The following is a 22,191-nucleotide window of genomic DNA, read 5'->3' on the forward strand; positions in this document are numbered from 1 at the left end:
GTGTGTGTGTGTGTGTGTGTGTGTGTGTGTGTGTGTGTGTGTGTGTGTGTTGGTGGGGCTGTGGTGAGTGGAGTGGGGAGGGAAGGGAAAGGGCAGGGAGGCTGAAACAAGAGAACAGAATCCCTGCTCTGCAAAACCAAAGTGGGAGCACAAGTGCTGAGCAGACATTTCCTTTGCCTCTAAAAAGCCCCTGGACTCCAGAGAAGCACTTTCTTACCAGATCTCCCTCTGCCCTACAGAATTCAGCTATTTTTTCATGTGTCTACTTTCCCGCAACTAGGGCTATCAGGGCACGAATTCCCTACTCCATCCCCAAAAGTGTTAGGCACTTTGTTTGCAGTACCCCAGGGAGTCCAAATACCATCATCTACTCAACCCTTGGCATATGGAGTCTGGGAACCTATAATCATCCATCTATTTGGAGATGGAAGGGACTTCTGAGGTCATCTAGTTCAACTCTCTCATTTCACAGTTGAAGAAACTGAAGCCTAGGATTTGAACTCAGCTCCCCTGCTTTCCTATCCAGCATTCTTTCACTGTACCCACTAGAGATTTAGAACAACAACAACAATAGTTCCAATATTATCTCAATTGATCCTCACAACAATTCTTGATTCTGTGGGAATAAACATTATTATGCCGTTTTACAGATGAGAAAACTGAGATTCAGACAGATTAATTGACTTGCCTAGCTAGTATAAGTGTAAGAGGGAAAGTCTGAACTGAGGTACCTTTTCTCACTCAAAATCTAATGTTATTTCCCATTACACCATGCTTGTTGCCCCTAAACCTCTGGACTTGCCTCAGTTTCCTTTAGCACTGACTGTAACCCTTCTCGGAAAACTCTCTTTGTCTAATGAAAACCCTTCTGAACCAGATGGCCCTTCCTGCTTTAAGATGCTATGTTCCTGTGAGCCTTCTGCCCTTCATCTTCAACCACTTGAAGCCCAGGGTACAAAATTGGGGATTGAAGGATGTGGGACAGTGGTGAAAGCTAAATGCTCAGTTGTCCCCAAGCCTTGGGAACCAAGGCGATACCTCCCTGCTTTGGCCAGTCTGATATCTATGAAGTGCTTTGGCCAGACCTCCAAGAGCCCTGGAGGCACAGGGGAGGGTTCCCTCCTTGCAACAGTGGAAAATCAGTCTGGGGCCAGGAGGACTGGGCAAAGAGGCTGGGGATTGGTGCCAGCCCTGCCTGGTGAGAGCATCAGGGTTGAGGAAGCAAAGGCATGAGGATAGATGGGGAGGGCTTTAAATAGGACAAGACTCAGTGCCATGAATGTCCTAAACTCCAAAACTAACACCAGGAGTTGGAAATACTGTGAGACAAGTGGTAGAAGGGAGAGAGAAGGGTCTGGATGGGGCTCCCAGCCTTGGAGATAGGGTATCCATTGCAGCTATCTGATCATGCAGCTTTTTGGTTAGTGGAAAGGGTTGCTGGTCCTCAGAAGTCCTGTAATGCCCCTTGTCTGGATTCTGCGTCCTCCCCTCAAGCCTAAGCTCCCTCTGCTCCCCCTCCGTGCAAGAGCAAAATGTGGGCAGCTCACCCATGTAGGAGGGTTTTGACATTTCCATGTCTCCAAAAAGTCTGAGGCCTCTGGCAACGTTAGCTTGGGAATACGAAACAGCAGCTAGATTAGAGGGTTGCCAAGAAGATAGTCAGGCCCAGGACATGAGCCTTCAGACCCAGACAAAATCTACACCAAGTAACAGAGAAAATCTCAAATGTATGTGAATATCGTGGTTCCCCTTCCTATCACCACCGAGTAGTTCCTAGGTTTTGCATTCAAAAGCCCTGGACATTTGGGCACAAAGTCTGTTTACCTCCTTGTCCTTCCTCCCAACTCCATGCCCTCTGGCATTACCAGAAGGTAGTGGTAAGAAATTATTCTGATCTCAAAGCCAATAAGGGGTGGGAATAGAGGGTGGAAAAGCCATACTCCACAACTAAGGGCTCTGAGAAAAAAAAGAAGGTGGAAATCAGGGGACCAGATTCAAATAACCACTGTTGGGGCAGCCAGGTGGTGCAGTGGATAGAGCACAAGCCCTGGAGTCAGGAGGACCTGAGTACAAATCCGGCCTCAGACACACAACACTTACTAGCTGTGTGATCCTGGGCAAGTCACTTAACCCCATTGCCTAGCAAAACAAAACAAATAACCACTGTCTCTCTTTCCCTTCAGTTCTCTGATGGTGCTTTCTTGGGTGTGACCACCCTAAAACATGTCCACCTGGAGAACAACCGGTTGAGCCAGCTGCCCTCTAATTTCCCTTTTGATGGTTTGGAGACACTGACCCTGAACAACAATCCTTGGAAGTGTACCTGCCAGCTCCATGGCCTTCGAAGGTGAAGCTTGCGCCTAAATACTAGGGATTAGATGAGACCCTGCCTCCACTTCCTGGCCTGGGGAGTAGGCATGAAATTCCTGCCCTGGTTCCGGGGAAGATGGGATGGAAACAAGGGAAACTGACTCCTCTCCCTTGACCCTCAGAAGGAGAAAAGTAGATTAGAGGGGAAACTTTGCCTTCAGGAGTAGATCTTCCCACTCATTTGCTCTCTTTGGTCCCTAGAGCAGAAAACTGACTCTCCCCTCCCCTATTCCTACACATACAAGGTCCAAGTAGGTATGTACTAGCATCTTGAAACACTCCTGCAGGCCAGCACCCTCTAGTTCTGGCCCCTATCAACTCTCTCTGCCCTGCCAGGTGGCTGGAGGCCAAGGCTTCACGCCCTGATGCAACATGTGCATCTCCCACTAAGTTCCGAGGTCAGCACATCCGGGAGACGGCAGCTTTCCGAGGCTGCAAATTCCCCACCAAGAGATCTAAGAAAAACAGCCGCCATTAAACAGGTAATAAAGCATTGGGAGGGAGTGGAGCTGGGCATGGGTTAGTGAGAAGGCCCTCTCTCTCATTCACTTCTAACATTGGACAGCAGGGCCTGAAGGGGTTGGAGGAGCTGGGTCCAGGGGGAGAGGAGAGAATGGGAAATGTAACCCAAGATACCAAAGGGTGACTGGCCCATTGGACAAAGGGATTAGCTCAAGGATAGGTAACCCTCTCTCTCTAGGGCGAAGGGAGGGTCCATCCTTGGGGAGGTCTCTCTGGGGAGGGTTCCACTTCTGACACAGTTCTCTGAGGACTCCCCATTTTTTGTCTCACTCTCTATCCTGGGTCCCTGTTTACTTTGATCCTAGCTCCTTATCCCTCATCAGGTTCTGATCTAGCCAGTGCCAGTGACCAGCCTCTTTGCACTGATTCCTCTCTCTACTCCCAGTCAACTCCATCCTCTCCTCCTACCCCCTATACTGATAGAGACTATCTATCCCCGGATACTTAGGTGGGATGGTCTGCTGGGCCAGAGAGTTCTTCAACAACCATCAGTTCCACCCTCCATCCCAGAATTTCCCTGATAGAGAGATAGTCCAAGGTCAGGATGACCTGCCCATACACTTATCACCTTCCTTCCCTTATCATTTGTCCTCTGAAATTAGAAAGCAGAAATCCTATTTCTCCCCACTCACACCCCACCCAAAGGGTTCACCCTTAATTCTTTACAGCCCTACCATGGAGAGAGAGCCTCTTCCCCCTTGGCCCTGCCCTCGGGAATCTCCAGCAGGACACCTGTGCTTTGCTGACCTGGCCCTCCCTATGTTATATTTCTCTCCCTTCTAGATTTATATAAATATATATGTATAATATTTCTTTATCTCTCACCTGTGTCAGTGACTTTCCCATCCTCTGAAGAGAGCAAATTGTATTTTTCCTTATGTCTGTTTTCCAGTTCAAGCATTGGATATGAAGACATAGCCCATCTTCCCCTTATCTCCCTGGTTGCTACCCCACCCTCCAGCCACTACCCTCTGCAGGTCTGCCCTCAGCCCTGGTCTAGCCACCCACTCACCCACCTACAAAGTCCATATTGAAGATTCCAGAACCCAAGGGATCTCATCCCTGCCTGGAAAAGCTCACCGTCAGTTCTGGCATATTCATCTTCTTGATGATGGCTCTGATGAGCTCTGGAGGGGCTGGGGCCCCTGCAATCACACCTAAATCAGACAGTACTCACTTTCAACTCAGCCCCTCCTCTTCCCTCCACCCACTCCCCCATCACATCCTGCACCTGTCTATCATCCATAATATCCTACATACCACCCTTTGGGCTATTACTGGACTGGATTCCAGGGAAGGAAGGGACCCAGGACCCTTCCCCACATTTGTGCACCATCCACTTCCCAGGGTTGGGGGAAAAGAGTTTCAGGGTAATAGTTATTTCCCCCACTATCCCTCCCTCCCTGAAGCAAGAAGGATAAGGCAATCCCAACCCCTGCACCCTCCAACCCTTGGCCCCCACCCCCAACCTCCTTGCAGGGTCGAAAGGTCATAGCAGGAAAAATCAGGTTGGTTCAGCATGTCAACAAACATCGTGGGGGTGCCATAGATCATTGTGGCCCTGTATAGGGGGATGACCTTAGAATCAGGCCTGAAAGTTGGGGTACCCTCCCCTTCATTTTCCATATCCCTCTCTCTAGCTCCCTAAAATGACCAGAAATATACAGAACCCCCAGTGCCAAAGCTGTTTGTTAAGAGGGAAAAAGGGTCACTATGTCTGTCTACGGGTGAAGGATAGGGAATATTGGATGCCCAAGGTTGGATCTCTCTTTAAGTCCCCTCCCACATCAAGCCTGGGCCCCTTGGTGAAGAAGGAAATCCCAGGGAAGACAGGGCAGGAATTAGCTGGTATAAGGAGTCAGAGAGACTCCAGTAAATAGGTCCCGTAGGACAGGAGACCAGATCTGCTCTAAGGATGGGTCATGGGGTAGGAAATGGAGGGACATGGCCTCAGATGCCCACCTCTCTTGAGTGATAGCTTCCAGCGCCCTCTTGCTCTCAAAACTCGGAGATGACAAGATGAGAGTGACACCATACACTAAGGACACCATCGTGCCCCCCACAGAGCCCAGGCAATGGTAGAGGGGGCTAGGAAGGACCAGCCGGGGCTCCTGGAGTCCCAGATAGACAGAAGAGTGAGGTTAGGCCCCGGAGCCCAGGACTAGGACTAAACACCTAGAAACTTCTCGCTTTTGTTAGAAGTTGGAGTTCAGGCCACTGCTTAATTCCATCATATGGTCATAGGTATGAGAGCTAGAAGGGACCATAGGGGTAATTTACTCCAACCCAGATGAGCAAATTGAGGCTTAGGTAGATTAAGTGACTTGGACACAAGCAATAGCGTTGAGATCTGAACCCAGGACCCCTGACTCCAAAGCCAGTATTCTCTGTAACCTGTTCCATCGACCTCCTCACCTTTCCTCCTCCTAATCACCCCAAATATTGCTTTTGGGCCTCCACTACCAGAGACTAAAAAGCTCCCTCATCTCTTCTCCATTCCCCTCTCCTTTCCCAATCTTTACCTTGTTGAGAAGATTCATCCGATCCCCTATCAAGGCGGCATTGTTAACAATGTTGTAGTGAGAAAGGGTGGCTCCTTTAGGGCTGCCGGTTGTCCCCTGGCAATACAAAGGTCTTGTCAGCCTGGGTATCTCAGAGATGAGGAAGGATTTTCCCAGAATGGTACCCCCATGCCACACACAGGGCTTCCCCAGAAGGCAATAGAGTGGGTGTGCATTTCAGAGGAAGAGCGGCACCGTCTACATCCTATGTGGGGAGGGTGGGTAAGAGTAGAAGTGATCCAAGCCCCAAGACATTTTTCCTGGTTGCCTAGCAAGGGGGCAATGCCCACTACCTGATTCCTTGATCTCCTGGTCCCCAGGAAAGTGCTCCTAAGCAAATACCATATGCCTGGGACTGGGAGGCACTGTGCTTGTGGCCTCCAAACCTTTAACCTACCGAGGTGAACTGGATGTTGATGGGGTCATGGCAGGACAATGATCTCTGGATGTCCCTCAGCTGGGCCAGCTGGGCAACTTTCCCAGCCTGTAGTACATCATTCATGTGTAGAGCTCCAGGCAATTTGGAGTCCAGGATGATGACTGTGGTCAGGTCTGGAAGACTGAGCCAGGGGAGGGTAAGGGAGGAGCAGTGAAATTCTGGTGATCTTGGTGGGGGGGCACAAAAGACTCACCAGCCCCATTCCTTGTGGGATGAAAGGCTCAGTAGGAATGGGATTGACTTGCCTTGGAGCCTGGGATCAGTGTTAGGGACCAACAAATTTCCCATCCTCTCTCCCACCCAACCCCATCCTTTCCATCTCCTATTCTACACCTACTTCTTACTCCTTAATGCCCCTGGGCTGCACGTCTCCAGCTCTGGGCAGATCTCCTTCAGAATATTATAATAATCCTGTGTCTTGAACTTGGCAGGGAAGACAAGGGCTTTGCAGCCCACCTGAGGAGGTAAAATCCCATATCCACATCATGCTGAGTCCCTGGGAAACCCTAGGTTTGGAACCAGGGTTACCCATTGGTAGAGGGCATCCTTAAAGGGTATTCTATAGGTATAACTTCCTCATAAACCCTTCCCCTATACCATAAGCAACCTCCATGCCCCTAGTCAGCTGCCACCCAGTCAAGTCTTACTCCTACCCCACAGGGCTACCCAAGTGGTTCAATCCTGTTTTTCACCTCCCAACCCTTCAGGAGAGGCTCACAGAATGCAGGATGGGAATTAATTTTAATGATCATCTATTCTAATCCCTTCACTTTACATAAGTAACTGAGGCCCATGGGGCGCAAGTAACTTGCCTAAGGTCTCCCAGGGAATAAACAACAAAGATTCAAAACCAGGCCTTTTGACTTCCAGTCCTTTCCACTCCAAACTGTGACTGCTTCCTTGAGACTGGATTCCCCACTCCCACTTTCTACTTACCAGACTAGAAAGAGGGTACCTGCTACTCCTTCCAAATTATTCCATGAGGTCTGAAGGCAGCAATGGACTTAGGGCACAGCTTTTCCCCATGAGACACTGGCACCAGCTGAGATACGCAGCCCCTCTGCTTCAGGGGCAGGGATCATAGCCAGAGAGCCTTCCTCTGTACCTATCCTTGCCCCCTTCTCATTCCCAGGGAGCTCCCCCCACCATCATCCCCAAGGGTCTTGTACCTTTTTGAGAACAAACTTTAGCTCTTGGGACTTGTAGGCAGGGTTCACAGAAATCTGGTGAGAAGACAACCCAGAAGTGTTATCCATTGTACCAGGTACAAAGGCTGCCTGCCCCCAGCCTTCCCCAAGCAAAGACACAAAGCTCACTCTCTGTGGTGCTCAGGAAGGGAATTTCATCCTTTCCTTCCCCTCCTGTGCTCCCAGAGAGAGCACCTGGATCTCCAAGATATGAACCCTTTTGTGTTTAAGTGGCTAGACCCAGAACAAAGTCTGAGACCTGTAGCCACAGGTGAAGTCTCATACGCAACAATGTAATCGCATGATCACATAATGTTAGAGCTCGAAGGAACCCGAGAGAGTATCTAGTCCAACTGCCTCACTTCAGAGAAGAGAAGGCTAAAGCCCAGAGGGAAAAAGGGACTTGCCCAAGGTCACACAGCAAATCCATTTCAGATCTTGGATTTCAATTTAGGTCTCCCAGTTGAGTACTCTCCAGGTTGCGCCAAATGTTGCTTTTTTTGGAGCTCTCCCAACCTTGGGGACTCTCCATTCCATCCTCAGGCCTCCTCCTCCCCTCCAGGACACTCACCAGGATGATGCCAGCCTGTGCAGTGGCCAGTTGCATCAACACCCATTCGTAAGAGTTAGGGCCCCACATGCCAAGGCGGTCCCCCTTGCTGAGGCCAAGGCTCAAAAGCCCTAAGGCAGCCACGTCCACCTGAAACAGAGAAGGTACCAGCTGATTGCAGAGACAGGACCTAGCCTTACTCTCTCCACTCAAACCAACTGGTCCTTTGCACTTCATCTTTGATGCTTATACCTACCCTCAGAAGCCTGCTGGTAAATATTTAACAACTGACTCTCCAGGAAAAACAATGTACCCGTGACATACTTTAGCTTTAATCTTCATTATTAACATTTTCTCTATAGCTCTCTTAAGTTTAGACAGTCAACAAAATAATAAATCAAGCCATGTTTTATAGCATTCACCAAATTCTGAGGTATAAATGCTCATACTGAAAATTTAATAATCGAGTTTGAGTTGACTCCAGCATACCCCTGCTTTCCCATCCCCACTTTACCGTGACCTGGGATGGAGGGAGGGCAAGTAGTGGAGGAACTTGGGGTTCACAAGAAGTTCCTGGAGTGTGTTACCCATTCCAACCCCCTCCCCCGACTATTAAATCCCTAGCCATAGCCAAGTCAACCATAGCCCTGGGCTGAGATTCAAGGATCATAGATCAGAGCTTACCTCCTGCTTAAACTGAGCAAATGTCTTCCGGATGTTCTGGTATGAGACAACTATGGCTTCTCGGTCTGGAAACCTCTGGGCTATGTCATCTAAGCACTGCCCCACTGTCTTAGAGCTGAGCTTAATGTTCGTGGGCCCCTTAAGGTAGCTGAGTTTGCCAGTGGATGATGAGATATGGCTCCTAACGTCTGTAGAACTTCAAAGAGAAAGTTAGTTTATTGGGACCAAGATCACCTGGCCTGACTCCCTTACCCAGTTGCCTCACCCAGCTTCTTTGGCCATCTTTCCTACTCCAAGACAGCCAGAGTAGATTTAGTACTACACAAACCACTAGGGTAAGCCACCCTTTCCCCCACTTTCTGCTGAGCTTCACCCCCCCCACACACACATACTTCCTGTATAGCAGGAGGGAAGGATCCTTGTGATCCCTGATATTATACCTGGAACAGGATGAGATGGAGAATGGGAAAGAGGCTAGATTATATCCTTAAGATATCCTCCCTTTCCTGACTCTTGAGGAAAAGAGAAGTGATAATGCCAAGCTGGGAAGGAGCAGAGTGTCCTGGACACAAAACAGGAAATGTAAATACAAAGGACAATAACAAATAAAGAGCAAATATATTTATTGAAGCAAGAAGCAACACAGTCACTGAGGAAGTGATACAGACTAGTTTAGGTGATAGAATACAACAGAGATAGAAAGGCTCTGGTTCCTGAGTGAGACAAAATCTCAGCTTACCCAAGGAGAGAATGATCTTACTATAGAAGGTCACTTTTAGAAATCTTTGTGGGTACAGGTACTAGCAATCAAAGGGCTTGTTGGGGTGCCAGATTTCCTCACATGCCTGTGGCTCTTGGGTCCTCTGTCGGCCATTCAAATCTGTCCTGCACTCTCTCTCTCTCTCTCTCTCTCTCTCTTCCCTTTCAGCTTCCTCTCCCAAGAGTTTCTCCAACAATCAGGAGTACGTCTCCTTCATCATACCCAACATACAATCTCACTGGTTTATCTTTTAGGGAACTGCCCAACTCCCTCTGGGTGGATGCCATATTCACTGTCAGTGATGTCCTGTCAAAAGATCCTGTATTATGCCTATCAATCGGGGAATGGCTGAACAAGTTATGGTGTAAGATTGTGGTAGGAGACTATTGTGCTATAAGAAATGACAAAGTAAGATGATTTCAGAAAAACCTAGGAAGTCTATATGAACTGAAGCAAAGTGAAGTGAGCAGAACCAGGAAACCACTGTACACAGTAATGGCAATATTGTAATGATGATCAGCTGTGAAAGACTTAGCTACTCTGATAAAGACAATGATCCAAGACAATTCCAAAGAACTCATGATAAAAAATGTTCTCCACCTCCAGATAGAGAACTGATGAACTCGGAGTGCAGATTGAATTATACTTTTTTCACTTTCTTTATTTTTTCTTATTTGTGTGTGTGTGCTTTCTGTTGCAACATGGCTAATATGGAAATGTGCTTTGCATGACTTTACATGTATAACTGATAATATATTGCTTGCTTTCTCAAGGAGTGGGAGGGAGGGATAGAATTTGGAGCTCAACATTTTAAAAAAATGAATGCTAAATTTTTTTTTTAATGTAATGGATGGGGCAGGGCCAACATGGCAGAATAGAGGCAGCAACCCTACAGAACTCTCCTAACATTTCCCTCCAAAAAAACTCTAAAATAATGCCTCAAATCAAATTTTGGAGAGTAGAGTCAATAAAAGGTCACAGTGAAGCATTTTTCAAGCCTAAGACACCTTAGGAGATTAGCAGGACAGATCTGTAACACTGGGGTGGGGGCTGCCCAGAGTGCATGCAGCAGCAGTACCACCAGTGGTGGGCCTTGGAGGCTGTCATATCAGCTGTAGCAGCAACTTCAGGAGCTCTCAGCCCAGAAATGGTAAGGGAACAGCAAACAGTAAGGACAACTCGTCAGAAAGAGATTACAAGGGACCCTTTGCTGGCACTGGGTGCAGCTGATGCTGATTGGCACCTCTACTGCCCATATGCAGTTCTGGGTTGCAGTTACAGGATGGAGAGGAGTGCTTGTGATCAGTCACAAGGAAACAGGGACATTGATCACAATTCCAAAGCACAGAGAAGCACTAGAACTTGTGACTGAAGGGGAGCAGGGACCCCTCCTGAAACTTGATTCACCTCTAGGTGAGCAGAGTTCAATTTTAACATAAATTCCAAACTTAAGAAATAGGCTGGAAAACTAACAAATAACAAAAAAAGAGAGAACTTGAACATAATAAGTAACTACAGTGGCAGGGCAGACCAAGACACAATCTCAGAAGACAACAAGATGAAAGCTACAAACAAAGCCCCAAAGAAAAAAATGCAAATTGGACATGAGCCCAACAAGAACTCCTAGAAGAGTTAAAGAAAGAGATAAGAGTGGTAGAGGAAAAATTGGGAAAAGAAACAAGAGTGATGCAAGAAAATTACAAAAAGAGAATTAACATCTTGGTAAAAGAGACACAAAAAGTACTGCAGAAAATAACACTTTAAAAAACAGAATAGGCCAAAAAGCAACAACAACAACAGAATAGGTCATATGAAAAAGGAGACACAAAAGGTCACTGAAAAAAATAATTCCTTAAAATAGAATTGGGCAAGAGGAAGCTAATGATTTCTATGAGACATCAAGAAACAATAAAACAAAGTGAAAAGAATGAAAGAGGATGATTAGCCACTGAGGAGGACTCATTCAGTGAACCTTAAAAACGAAACAACCAGGGCAACTTAGCACCTATTTTATGGGATGGCCTCATAGCTGATCCTTATTTGTGTTTCATGGGATTCAAAGCCCTATTAGACACATATTTTATAAATGTGACCTCCCATCTCAGAGCCTTTGCAAAGGCTGACTGTCCTCATACATGGAATGTGCCATGCTCTCCTTCTTTACCTTTGGAATCCTTAGCTCCATTCAAAACTTATCTCAAGTAGGTTTTAGTGCCTTTGTTGTTCAGTTGTGTCTGACTCTTCATGACCCCATTTCTTGGCAAAAATGCTGGAGTGGTTTGCCATCTTCCAGTTCATTTTACAGATTTAATCTACTTACATTACCTCTGGCACTCTCTGGTAGAGACAAACCCTTGGTCTTATTTTGTTTGTTTTCATTTTTTCATTTCTAACTATCCTTTACCTGTAGCTGCTCAGGCTCTAGCATGAAGGGATCTTTGTGCCAGGGCTCATTAATGCAGGTGCAGCTGAGCAAAGAGAGTATATAGCTAGCATATTAAAAGCACACAATCATTGGCTCATTCATTTATAGTTTGAATAGATCTTAAAGCCATGGAGGGGTTTATTGGTAAATGTTTAACAACCAGCTCTTGGGGGGGGTGGAGTATATAAGACACATTTTTAAGTTTAATTTGAATTGTTGACATTTTCTCCATCTAAAAACAAACAAACCAAAAAAAAAAAAACCCCATAGATTTCTGAACTGGAAGGGGCCTCTTGTCTAACCCCATCATTTTATAGAAGAGGAAACTGAGACCCAGGGGAATTAAGTGACTGGTCCAAAGTCATATAAGTAGTGGTAAAACTCAAAGTCTACACAGCTGATATAAGTCAGCTCTCCTGACTATAGTGCCAAGTGTTCTTTTTACTCCACTCTCCTGTTTTACCACTTATGAGCCTTAATCCCCAAGAAAGTCCTTTCTACCCTTGAAATGTTCAGCCTTTTGGGAGAGGTCATCTGACAGATCTATTAGAATCTAGGGGCAAAATGAAACTACAGAAAAAATGCATCAATTACCTCCTGAAAGAAACCCCAAACTGAGATCATTTAGGAATATCATAGCCAAAATCCAGAGCTTACAAGTCAAAGAAAAATGCTGCAAAAAAACCAAAAAAGTCAAAAGGAGTTCAAGGACCAAGGGATCATAATCAGGATCACACAAGATTATGCTGCAAGTATAATAAAGGAGAAAAAAATCTTGGATTTTTCTTGGAATTTTTTGCCACAAAATCCTATAACCCTTTTGGCAGCTCACCTACTCCTGGAGAAAGGATTCAAACTTAAAAGGAGATTAAATAATATAATCCTAAAAATATGTGGGTCAAACAGCAAATTAGAAAAACAATAGATAATTTCATTTTTTTAAAAATGAAAACAATGAAACAATATACCAAAACATTTGGATTGCAGTCAAATCAGTACTTGAGGGAAATTTTTATGTTTTTTAAGACTTTCATCAACAAGAGAAAAAGAGGGAGACAAAGCCAGAGAGACAGAAACAGTGAGATCATTGAGATTCAGAGAAAACATCAATGAATTGTGCATACAACAACTCAAAAAACCTAGTAAAACAAGAAATAAAAAACCCTAGCTAAATAAAAAAAATCAATTCAGAAAAATCAAAGATTTAAAATGGAAAGAAAAGGCAAATGAATTAATAAAACTAGGTGACTTTTTTGAAGGAAAATGAATAAAATAGATAAACCTTTAGTTAATTGGATTTTTTAAAAATTGAGAGGAAACTAAATTACCATGCTTAAGAATTAAAAGGAGAATTCACAACAAGTGAATCATAAAGGAAATTATTAGAAATAATTTTGCTCAATTATAGGTCAGGACAAATGATAGATGAAATAGATCAATACTTATGAAAATATAAGGGCAGAGGATCATAAAACACTCAGATAAAAAGAATAAGAAACAAAGAAACTGAATAACCCAATCACAGGAAAAAAACACCCAGAGGACCAGATGAATTTATGACTGAATTCTATTAAACATTCAATGAATAATTAATTACATTGCCACATAAATCATTTGCAAAAAATAGAGAAAATGACCCTATTAAACTCCTTTTATGAGACAAATATAGGGACTAGGAAAGTAGAGAAAGAAAATTTTAGATAAATATCTCTAAACTAAGAAGAAACAAGTCAGAAATGAAGAACAGATAGAGGAAATGACAAATATTTCTAATGAATACAGTTGCAAAAATATTGAATAAAAATATTAGCAATAAAGCCACCACAACATGTCAAAAAGACTACATGCTATGACATGGTTGACTTTATACAGGGATGATGCATCATTGGTCCAATATTTTAAAAAAAAACTGTCAACATAAAAAATCGTATTTTAAAAAATCAAAATATACCAATAGATTTAGAAAAAGAATAAAACATGACACCCATTTATTTAAAAAAACACTAAAAAAAAAGCAAAGAAGTAAAAAGAGCTTTTCTTGATATGGTAAGCAAAATCTATGTAAAACCAAGAGCTAGCATTATCCATAAGAAAAATGCTAGAAGTCTTTCCAGTAAGATCAGGAGTAATGCAAAGATGTCCACTGTTGACTCTATTATTTGATATACAGTGTAGTTCTAGAAATGCTAGCCATAGCCATAAGACAAGAAAAAGTTTCAGGAATCCTAATTCTTGAGGGCAGGGACTGTCTTATTTTTGTCTTTGTATCTCTGACACCTGGCACATAATAGGTACTTAATAAATGCTTAACAACTGATTAATATGCAGAAACTCCCAAATCTGTATATACAGTTTTAATTTCTCTCCTGAATTCCAGTCACACATCAACTTTCCATTGTTCTTTACCACCTGCATGGTCCTTACCACTGGCACCTTACATATCCAAAATGGAATTTATCAGCTTACCCCCAAAACCTCCCCTTTCTCCTAATTTCCCTATTTATTTCAAAAGCACTACTATGCTCTCCTCCAGGTTCAGAGTCATCCTTCACTCTTCCATTGTGGCCCACATTTAATCACTTGTCAAGCCTTATCGATTCTACCTCTATAAAATGTCTCACAATCTTCCCCATCTCTCCACTTCCATATCTTCTCTCCTAGTTCCTCATCACCTCCTGACTGGATTATCATATTTCCAAATTGTTCTCCCTGCTTTTAGCCTCTTTCCTCTCCTATCCAGCCTCCCTAGAGTTGCCAAAAATAATTTTATTGATGCACAAGTCTGACCATCCTCTGTTCAAAAAACCTTCAAAAGTCCCTTAATGAATTTAGGACTAAAACAAACCCCAAACTCTTAACCAAGCACTGAAATATACATTGCTTCACTTTCACATCCCATTCATCTAGCCAGCAAGGTCCTCTTGCCTGTGCTGTGCCTGCATGTGCGCGCGCGCGCATTCTACCTCTTCCTCTGGTCACAGTAATCAAATCAATAGTATCATTACTTCTGTAAAGGGCAAGTCAATTGCCTGCCCTATGACAATCCTATCAACTCACCATCCCAGTGACTTCTCAGATGAAAACTCCCTTCCCTAACCAGCACTCTCCCTATATGTGTTGCCTTTCCCTATCAGAAGACAAACTCCTGGAAGGCAGATACTCTCTCTTTTTTTTTAATATTTGTACTTCTAGGGCTTAGCACAATGCCTGGCAAATGCTAAGTCCTTCATAAATGTTTTTTTCATTAATTCACTGACTGTAAACCCAGTGTTTTCTCTGCAATAACACAACACATTAGATCTTGCCTCAGATTTGAGATAAACAGAATAATAATTAATTTGACCTAGGACAATTGGTTTTCAAGACTGCTCTATTTGGCAAATGAATTGGCCTGTGAAATCAGGAGACTTAGTTTTTAATTCCAGCCCTAAATTCTGTTCTCCAGCCCTCAGTTTCCTAAAGGTAATATCCATCTCTAAATTTATGGTCTAATTATAAAAGAAGTGGCCCTGGGGCTAACATTAGTGAATATGATTAAATTACAGAATCAAAGCTGTAAAATGGGTATCCTAGCCTCTATTACATTAATCGATCAAAGGCATCATTTATGTGGGAATAATCTAGTTAATCGAGTTGGGAAGGCTTAGAGCTATTGGATGAAATCAGATGACAAAATTATTAGGGTTGGTTGAAAGAATTAGACATACCTCTGGGCTATGTATATCAAAGAAAGAGAATGCAGCAGAAACAATCAAACAACTGCTTCAGGAGTTAAGTTTTGGTAAAGCACTTTGAGGAGCTAGACCCTAGTGCCTGTAATAAGAGGGCAGCAAGAAGGATAGGGGGAATGAGCCTAGAGGGAATATCATCCTCCCCTTCCCTCCCCACTTCCTGCATGGACTGTGTTATTGGAGAGTCTAATCAGTAATAACAATACATCCTATGAGAGCATCCCCTCATCCTACAAACTAGATAAAACAAAAAAAGGCAGCTTTAGCAAGTATCTCCTGTTCAGGGTGAATGAAAAGTAGCTTCAAGATTCTACAAGGGCACACCCTCTTGGAGCCCAAGGCAGAACTACATGCACCTGCACCGTATACACCAATCAGCTGGACTAGGAAGTTTCTTCTCTCTTTAACTCTTCCCTACCACTATAAGAGAGATAGAACTGGATGAGCCCCTTCCTCACCTGTCACAGAGATGGGGGAAAGAAGGCATTTAGGCTGAGAGCACGTATTGTCTCACCATCTGACATTCTTATGAGGACTCAAGGAAGGGAAAAAAAGACTTCCATCCAAATAAGAGTTCTGAGTTAACTATTTGACACATGTGATGTCTAAACTTGAACCTACATTCTGCTGGACTCTGCTGGACATGTAAGAGAATGTGTCCTACACTGCTAGGGGGATGTTTTTGTACCAACTCTTTTTACTATCCCATCTTTTTAACTCTCTCTTTAAAAAGAGATTTAACACTATCTGCCAATTTGATAAGCAATGGGAAATACACTAGTGGGGCTCATGAATGATTGACTGTGCTAGAAAACCCATCCCCCAGCTTACTCTGAGATGAATAGTTAGTTAGCTGCCCTCAGGGGACTGAGCCCAGAGCATGGGCTACACTATGAATTCTAAAGGCATGACAGTCTAGAAATTCTCTGTGTAGTGGCACCAGACCCACATATCTCACTAAACTGAGAGCATCTCTGATTTAGAACTTAGCATAATGGTTCCTGAGTCATCCAGAAAACATCAAATAGTACTCCATATTTAAACAGTGCTCTATTTAAGGAGACAGGGAGTAAGTAACGCATCTTAGAAATTTCGGAAGCACAATGGTTATTAAAATACAAGCAAATTTTTTGAATGGTTGTCTACAAAATCCACTTACAGAGAATGTCTTATTCCTTGACAGTGCCAGATGGATAGCTACTAAGGGACCATTATATTTCTTAATTATGATAACTAATATTAATATGGCACTCAAAGATTTGTAAAATGTTTTTTCAAAAATAATAAGTTGGCATTTATACAGCACTTTAAGTGCTTTACAAATATTATCTCATTTGATTCTCACAACAACCCTGAAAGGTAGGTACTATTCTCTCCATTTTATGGGGAGACTGAGGCAGACAGAGGTTAAGTGAATTACTCAGGGTCACACAGCTAGTGAGTGTCGGAGGCTGGGTTTGAACTCAGGTCTATCCTGACTCCAGGTTGACTGCTCTAACCACCACACCACCCAACTGCCTCTTCTCTGAGGCTACGAGAGGTGAAATAATGTGTTCATAGTTTTATCAATCAATTGGATGTCTGAGTCAGGATTTGAACTGAGGGCTCCAGCCTATTCCTAGTCCAGTGCATTTTCCATTACATAGTATTGCCTTTCTTTATTAGTGTCTGATGTTTGAGCCACAATTTTAACCCTTTGAGGTGTATATCCTAGCTGCTTTCCCCCAAAATGTCTCTTAGTGCCACTAGCAGATACAAAAGCCTTTGTTAGATGGATAACTGCCCATCCCATTTAAGTGTTTGCAAGGACTTCTGAGGTTGTGGTAAAAGACCCAGAGTGAAATGGAGAGACAAAGAAATTCATCCATGTAGTTATCTCTAAGGGAGACTCTAACCCAGTATAACGTGGGCAGTTGGGATTGGCTTGGTTGCTAAAGAGAGCCAGGGACTCCTATGGGAAGAATCAGGGCAAGACCAAGTAGGTGGGACACTTTTACTACCTGGAAAGTTTTCAGAGAAGGGAATGAGTGGCAATTCTGCCCAGACTGAAGACTGTCCTAGCAAATTGCCTAGATGCTGTCAAGGGTCTTATTTTCCCCATGGTGGGATGCGGTGGTGTATGTTACCACACATTCTAGGACACAAAGCACTACATTTCCTCCTTCTCCCAACCTACCTCTATCAGCAGTTAAGAGATTCTACCCTCACTTCTGGCCCCTAAGATAAGTGAGAATAACAGTTACAGCCTTAAGGGCTAGATATTGGGCCACCATACCTGAACTCAATCACCTTTCCAAAGAACACATGTCAAAGAGTGAAGACCTCTGATGCTAGCTAATGGGGAGTGGGGCATAAAAGGCAGAGAGAAAACAAATTCTTAGGCCAGGCTATGAGGATCTGTCAGGGAGGGAGCAGAGCTGCGGTGTCTCTGGAAAAACTCTTGATCATACTAGCCTCCTTTCCTGGAGTGTTCTGGAGCTGTGGCGGGCAATTCCTTTGAGAAACTCAGAGTATAAAAAGTAAGTCTCAGTGCCTAAGACTCTCCTTGTTGCCAGAGGTTAGGACAGAATATTTCTATGGGGCCAGAGGCACAGATAACCCTTCCAAGTCCAGACTCTAAGGGTTACAGACTAGTACTAAGATTTTAAGTGTCTCCTTTTCCTCCCTATGCTTGGAAAGAGATAGCCTTCATGCAAAGTTGAATTTGGGTTAAATGAGAAACAAAACAGGGAGAAAAAGAGAAAAAAATAGCATTGAGCAATGTTGACTCAGGCTCAGAAAAGGTTCAAAATTATACACACTGGCTAAAATGTCCATACCCTTTGACCTAGAGATTCCACTGCTAGGCATGTACGCCAAGGGGGTCTTTGATTAAAAAAAGAAGAAGAAGAAAGAAGGGAAAGGGAGGAAGGAAAGGAAGGAGAGGAAAAAAGAAAGGAAGGAAGGAAAGTCTCATATATCACACACATATATATGTTTGTATACATATACATATGTGTATATGTGTGCATATATATAAATACACATACATATATATGTAGATATATATTTTTGTGGTAACAAAGAGCTAGAAGCTAGAAACTAGAACTAGAAAGAGCCCATCAAATGGGGAATGACTAAATTTGTTGTCATATATGAATATAATGGAATATTACTGTGATAAGAAATGATGAACATGATGAATGCAAAGAAGCATGGAAACCCACATATGAATTGATATAATGTGTAGTGAAACAAGCAGAAATGCATCAGACCAAGTCCAGACTGGGAAAGCCAAGAAAAAAAATTACAGTGAATCACCTTTCCAGCAAAGGTCAACATAGAGAGACACAACAAGAGGTTTTCAGACACTGGGGAAGGGTGTCTAATGAACAATGCCCTATAGAGAATCCCACCACAGGGAGAGGCAAAGAAAAGAGGCCCAGTTTCGTGTAAGAGGCAGGTATATACCAACCAGCAGCTCACTACTCAGTTCTAGGTAACAGATTTAGAGCTGACTGAGGAGGGGACCAGTGCCTAATGGTGACATTTGAGAGTGAGAAGGGATTGCAGGCTATCCATAGGTTCCCAAAGTGGGCAATACTGCCCCCCTGGGGGCAATGGAACTATGGGGGGGCAGTAATAGTCTCAGGTGCAATTGGGGGGCATTGAATAAAAATAAGGGGGCAGTGGAAGTATAAGGAAAGAAGAGAAGAAAAAAATTTTTTTTGAAAAACTGTTCTTACATGTTTCATCTGTTGTGTAACAGAGTTGAAGTTGTAATGATTACATCATTTTCCAAATAAACACACAAAATGCAAGATCAGTGGTCAAGTCTGCCAACAGGTCTTAACAAGAAAGTGTTGGCAGGGGAGTGGGTGGCACATTGTTGGAAAGTTCAGCATACATCAGCAGGAATATGTGTGTGTAATAACTTGTTTACAATATACTATATGGTTACATGATGTAATATTGCATCAACAAAATTTCAACACAGGAAAAAATCATAAATTTACAGTAAATTATTAAATTTAAGAAGCTTCATTTAAAAATATATATTTTATATTTTTGAAAGTATATAAATTTTTTAAAAACATCAAAGGGTTAAATAGAGAAAATACAGCTTGAGCACAAATTCAACTACAATTTTTGCAAGAGATGAAGAGTTGAAAAATGTTTTAATAAATGAAATGAAGGTATTAGAGGAAAAAACTGGTAAAGAAATGAGAACCTGAGAGCTAAAGAAGAAAGAATTGGAAAGGGAATTAATAGCTTGGCATAAGATGTACAAAATCTTGCCTAAGCAAAAGAAAAAAAATCCCTGAAAAGTAGAACAGGCCAAACAAATCCATGGGAACACAAGAAACATTTAAACAAAGTCAGAAGACTAAAAAAGTAGGGGAGATTTTAAAGTATTTCATAGAACAAAAAAATTAACCTGGAAAATGCCATGACCAAAAAAAAGAGCCTAGACATCATATTTCAAAAACTAATAAGGAAAATTAAATCATAACAAAAATACTTAGGATAATTAAGGGAAACAATTGTGTCAGAGGATCAAAATATTAAGAAAAAAATTAATGGACCCCCAGGTTAAGAATCCCTCTGTTAGGATTAGAGGCAAAGGGGATAGTGTTGTGGGAAGAAAAGGGGAGGGTGTATGTGTATTTCATTTTGGCCCAGGGAAAAGGAAGCAGTAGTCTATACCCTGGGCCTCCAGGTTGGGTCTCTCAGAGTTCTAGACCTGGAAGAAACCTGGTGACACTGAGGCTCATAGAGGAAAATGGCTTTTCTAAGATCAGCACAGCCGGTTAATGTGCAAACTAGGGAAAAGGCCTAAAAGCAGGGTCTAGTGACTCCTGAGGTAGCCTCATTTTCCAATCCCAACTCTGTTGATCAGTCAGGTTCTCCCTGAAATTCTCTCACTAGTGTTAGCAGTATATGGCACATATATGGTAGGTGCTTAATGCATGTTTATTGACTTACTAAAAATGAAATATCAGAATGGAGGTTTTAATTTAACCTAAGAATCACAGACTATTGGAATACAATGGAATTAGAAGCTCAACGAGATAAACGTAGCTGAAGGCCCTACATTAGGTCAAGATTTAGAGGCCCATGCTATTTAAAAAAAAAAAGAAAGAAAAAGGGGGCAGCTAGGTGGCGCAGTGGATAGAGCACCCGCCCTGAAGTCAGGAGGACCTGAGTTCAAATCAGGCCTCAGACCAAACACTTGACGCATACTAGCTGTGTGACCTTGGGCAAGTCACTTAACCCCAATTGCCTCACGTAAAAAAAAAAAGGAAAAAAAGAGCACAAAATAACATTTAATCATTACAAAATCTCATAATCAGAAAGCATCTTCTGGCATGCAGATGAAGTAAATTATGCAGGAGCAATTTCATTAGTTAAAAAAACACATCTGGTTAGTAATGGATAAAATGTACTTCCTTCTTACCCTCAAGCCCCCTAGAATCACCAGTTTCCACCAATTAATCAATCAACATTTAGTAAGCACCTACTATGTGCCAGGCATCATGCTAAACACTGGGGGATACAAAAAGAGGCAAAAGATAGTTCCTGCGCTTGAGGTGCTTACAACCTAATGGGGGAGAAAACATGCAAACAAACATAGAAGCTATATACAAAATAAATGGGAAATAATTAATAGTGAAGGCACTATAATTATGAGGAGCTAATTAAGCACTGATTAGTTGCTATCTTATACCTGATGCCTCTGTTGATTCCCCTCTCCCTCCCGCTACCCATTATTATTGGTCTCTTCTTTTTGAAATTATTTTGTGTGTATATAGTATTTATTTGTCCGAGTATGTGTTCCTCTCCAGCCTTGATGGTACATTGTTTTACCTTTACCCTTATTTCCTGGTCCCTAGTGCAATGAACCTTCAATAAATGTGTCTCAAATGTAAATGTCCCTCATAATCATTGGGTCATAGCTTTAGAAATCAACTAGTCCAACCACCTCATTTTAGAGATAAGGAAACTGAGGCCCAGTGACTTGCCCAAGGTCTTATAGGTAATATATGGGAAAGCCAGGGATCGAACAGAGATTCCCTGACTTCAAATCCAATGTTCTTTTCCCTGAGCCATACTGGAAGTAATATGAGACCCCAATCCTGAGATTCCTACCCTGGCTACTGTAAACTTGTTAATTTTGTATGAATATTTTGACAAATGTATTTCAATGTAATTGGTTTCCTTTGCAATTTTTTTCCCTTTGCAATCTTATTCATTTTATTTATACATTTAAAAAACATTATCCTGAGAAGGGGTCCATAGGCTTCACCAGACTGCCCAAGGCATCCAAGACACACAAAAAGGTTAAAGACCCCTCCCCTAGTCTGTAGCTCACTTAACTCATGGCTAAATCCACCATTGCTTGGAACATACTTCAGAGGTCTTGAGGCAAGGGGTCCCTGTGCATGGATCAGAAACAAGTGGTCACCCAACCTCTGAGAATACCTTCAGTATCAGGGAATTGACTACAACGCTTCCTTCTTTCTCAGAATATGACCCATCCAGGCAACTTCAGATTTTTTGTATCCATGTAGCTCAACTGTCCAAACTGATTTTGTCTTATTTTACCTCTAATTTTCTTTATTTAATTCACTTTCAGACCTAGCATCCTCCTAATTTTCTCCTCACCTCTGCGGTCAGTCAATGAGATAGAGTCTTGCTCTGCCATCTTCTACATCCACAAGGTCTCCCTGAGGCCTGCTCTCCTAACTAGTGAGTCCTTAAGCCTGACCACCATTTCATGAAGGTCCACAGCCATGCTTATGTCATGCCAAACTGAATTCACTTTCTGGCTGTCTCCAACTTGTAAGACAGTAAGCAAGTCTTACCCCCTTCCTGGGGACCTGCTTCTCATCCCCTCTATGTGTGGTCTTCCCCCATTAGAGAGTAAGCTCCTTGACAGGAGGGACTGTCTTATTTGCTTGTGTTTCTATTTCCAGCACTTA

At 42.9% G+C, this 22,191-nt stretch overlaps 2 protein-coding genes across 3 annotated transcripts in view; one reads left to right on the forward strand and one right to left on the reverse strand.

Annotated features, from left to right (window-relative positions):
- Window positions 1-3,966, forward strand: part of CHAD (chondroadherin) — a 6,798-nt gene extending 2,832 nt beyond the window's left edge. Inside the window, exons 2-3 of the mRNA XM_027870325.1 lie at window positions 2,184-2,347; window positions 2,707-3,966. Coding sequence (XP_027726126.1) covers window positions 2,184-2,347; window positions 2,707-2,848 — 306 coding nt within the window. The 3' untranslated portion in view covers window positions 2,849-3,966. The remainder of the gene's footprint in view (window positions 1-2,183; window positions 2,348-2,706) is intronic.
- The window catches only part of ACSF2 (acyl-CoA synthetase family member 2), a 32,996-nt gene that overhangs the window by 9,686 nt on the left and 1,119 nt on the right, over window positions 1-22,191 (reverse strand). The window contains exons 2-10 of one of the 2 annotated variants that reach the window (XM_027870323.1): window positions 8,314-8,509; window positions 7,651-7,779; window positions 7,062-7,115; window positions 6,230-6,348; window positions 5,851-6,013; window positions 5,415-5,510; window positions 4,855-5,003; window positions 4,362-4,453; window positions 3,973-4,049 (exon numbers count right to left, since the gene is read on the reverse strand). In XM_027870323.1, coding sequence (XP_027726124.1) covers window positions 3,973-4,049; window positions 4,362-4,453; window positions 4,855-5,003; window positions 5,415-5,510; window positions 5,851-6,013; window positions 6,230-6,348; window positions 7,062-7,115; window positions 7,651-7,779; window positions 8,314-8,509 — 1,075 coding nt within the window. The remainder of the gene's footprint in view (window positions 1-3,972; window positions 4,050-4,361; window positions 4,454-4,854; window positions 5,004-5,414; window positions 5,511-5,850; window positions 6,014-6,229; window positions 6,349-7,061; window positions 7,116-7,650; window positions 7,780-8,313; window positions 8,510-22,191) is intronic. The other variant, XM_027870324.1, reaches the window with a different exon arrangement.

Source organism: Vombatus ursinus, unplaced genomic scaffold, assembly GCF_900497805.2.
Source record: "Vombatus ursinus unplaced genomic scaffold, bare-nosed wombat genome assembly UNPS02014797.1, whole genome shotgun sequence".
In the NCBI taxonomy this organism is placed as follows: Eukaryota; Metazoa; Chordata; class Mammalia; order Diprotodontia; family Vombatidae; genus Vombatus; species Vombatus ursinus.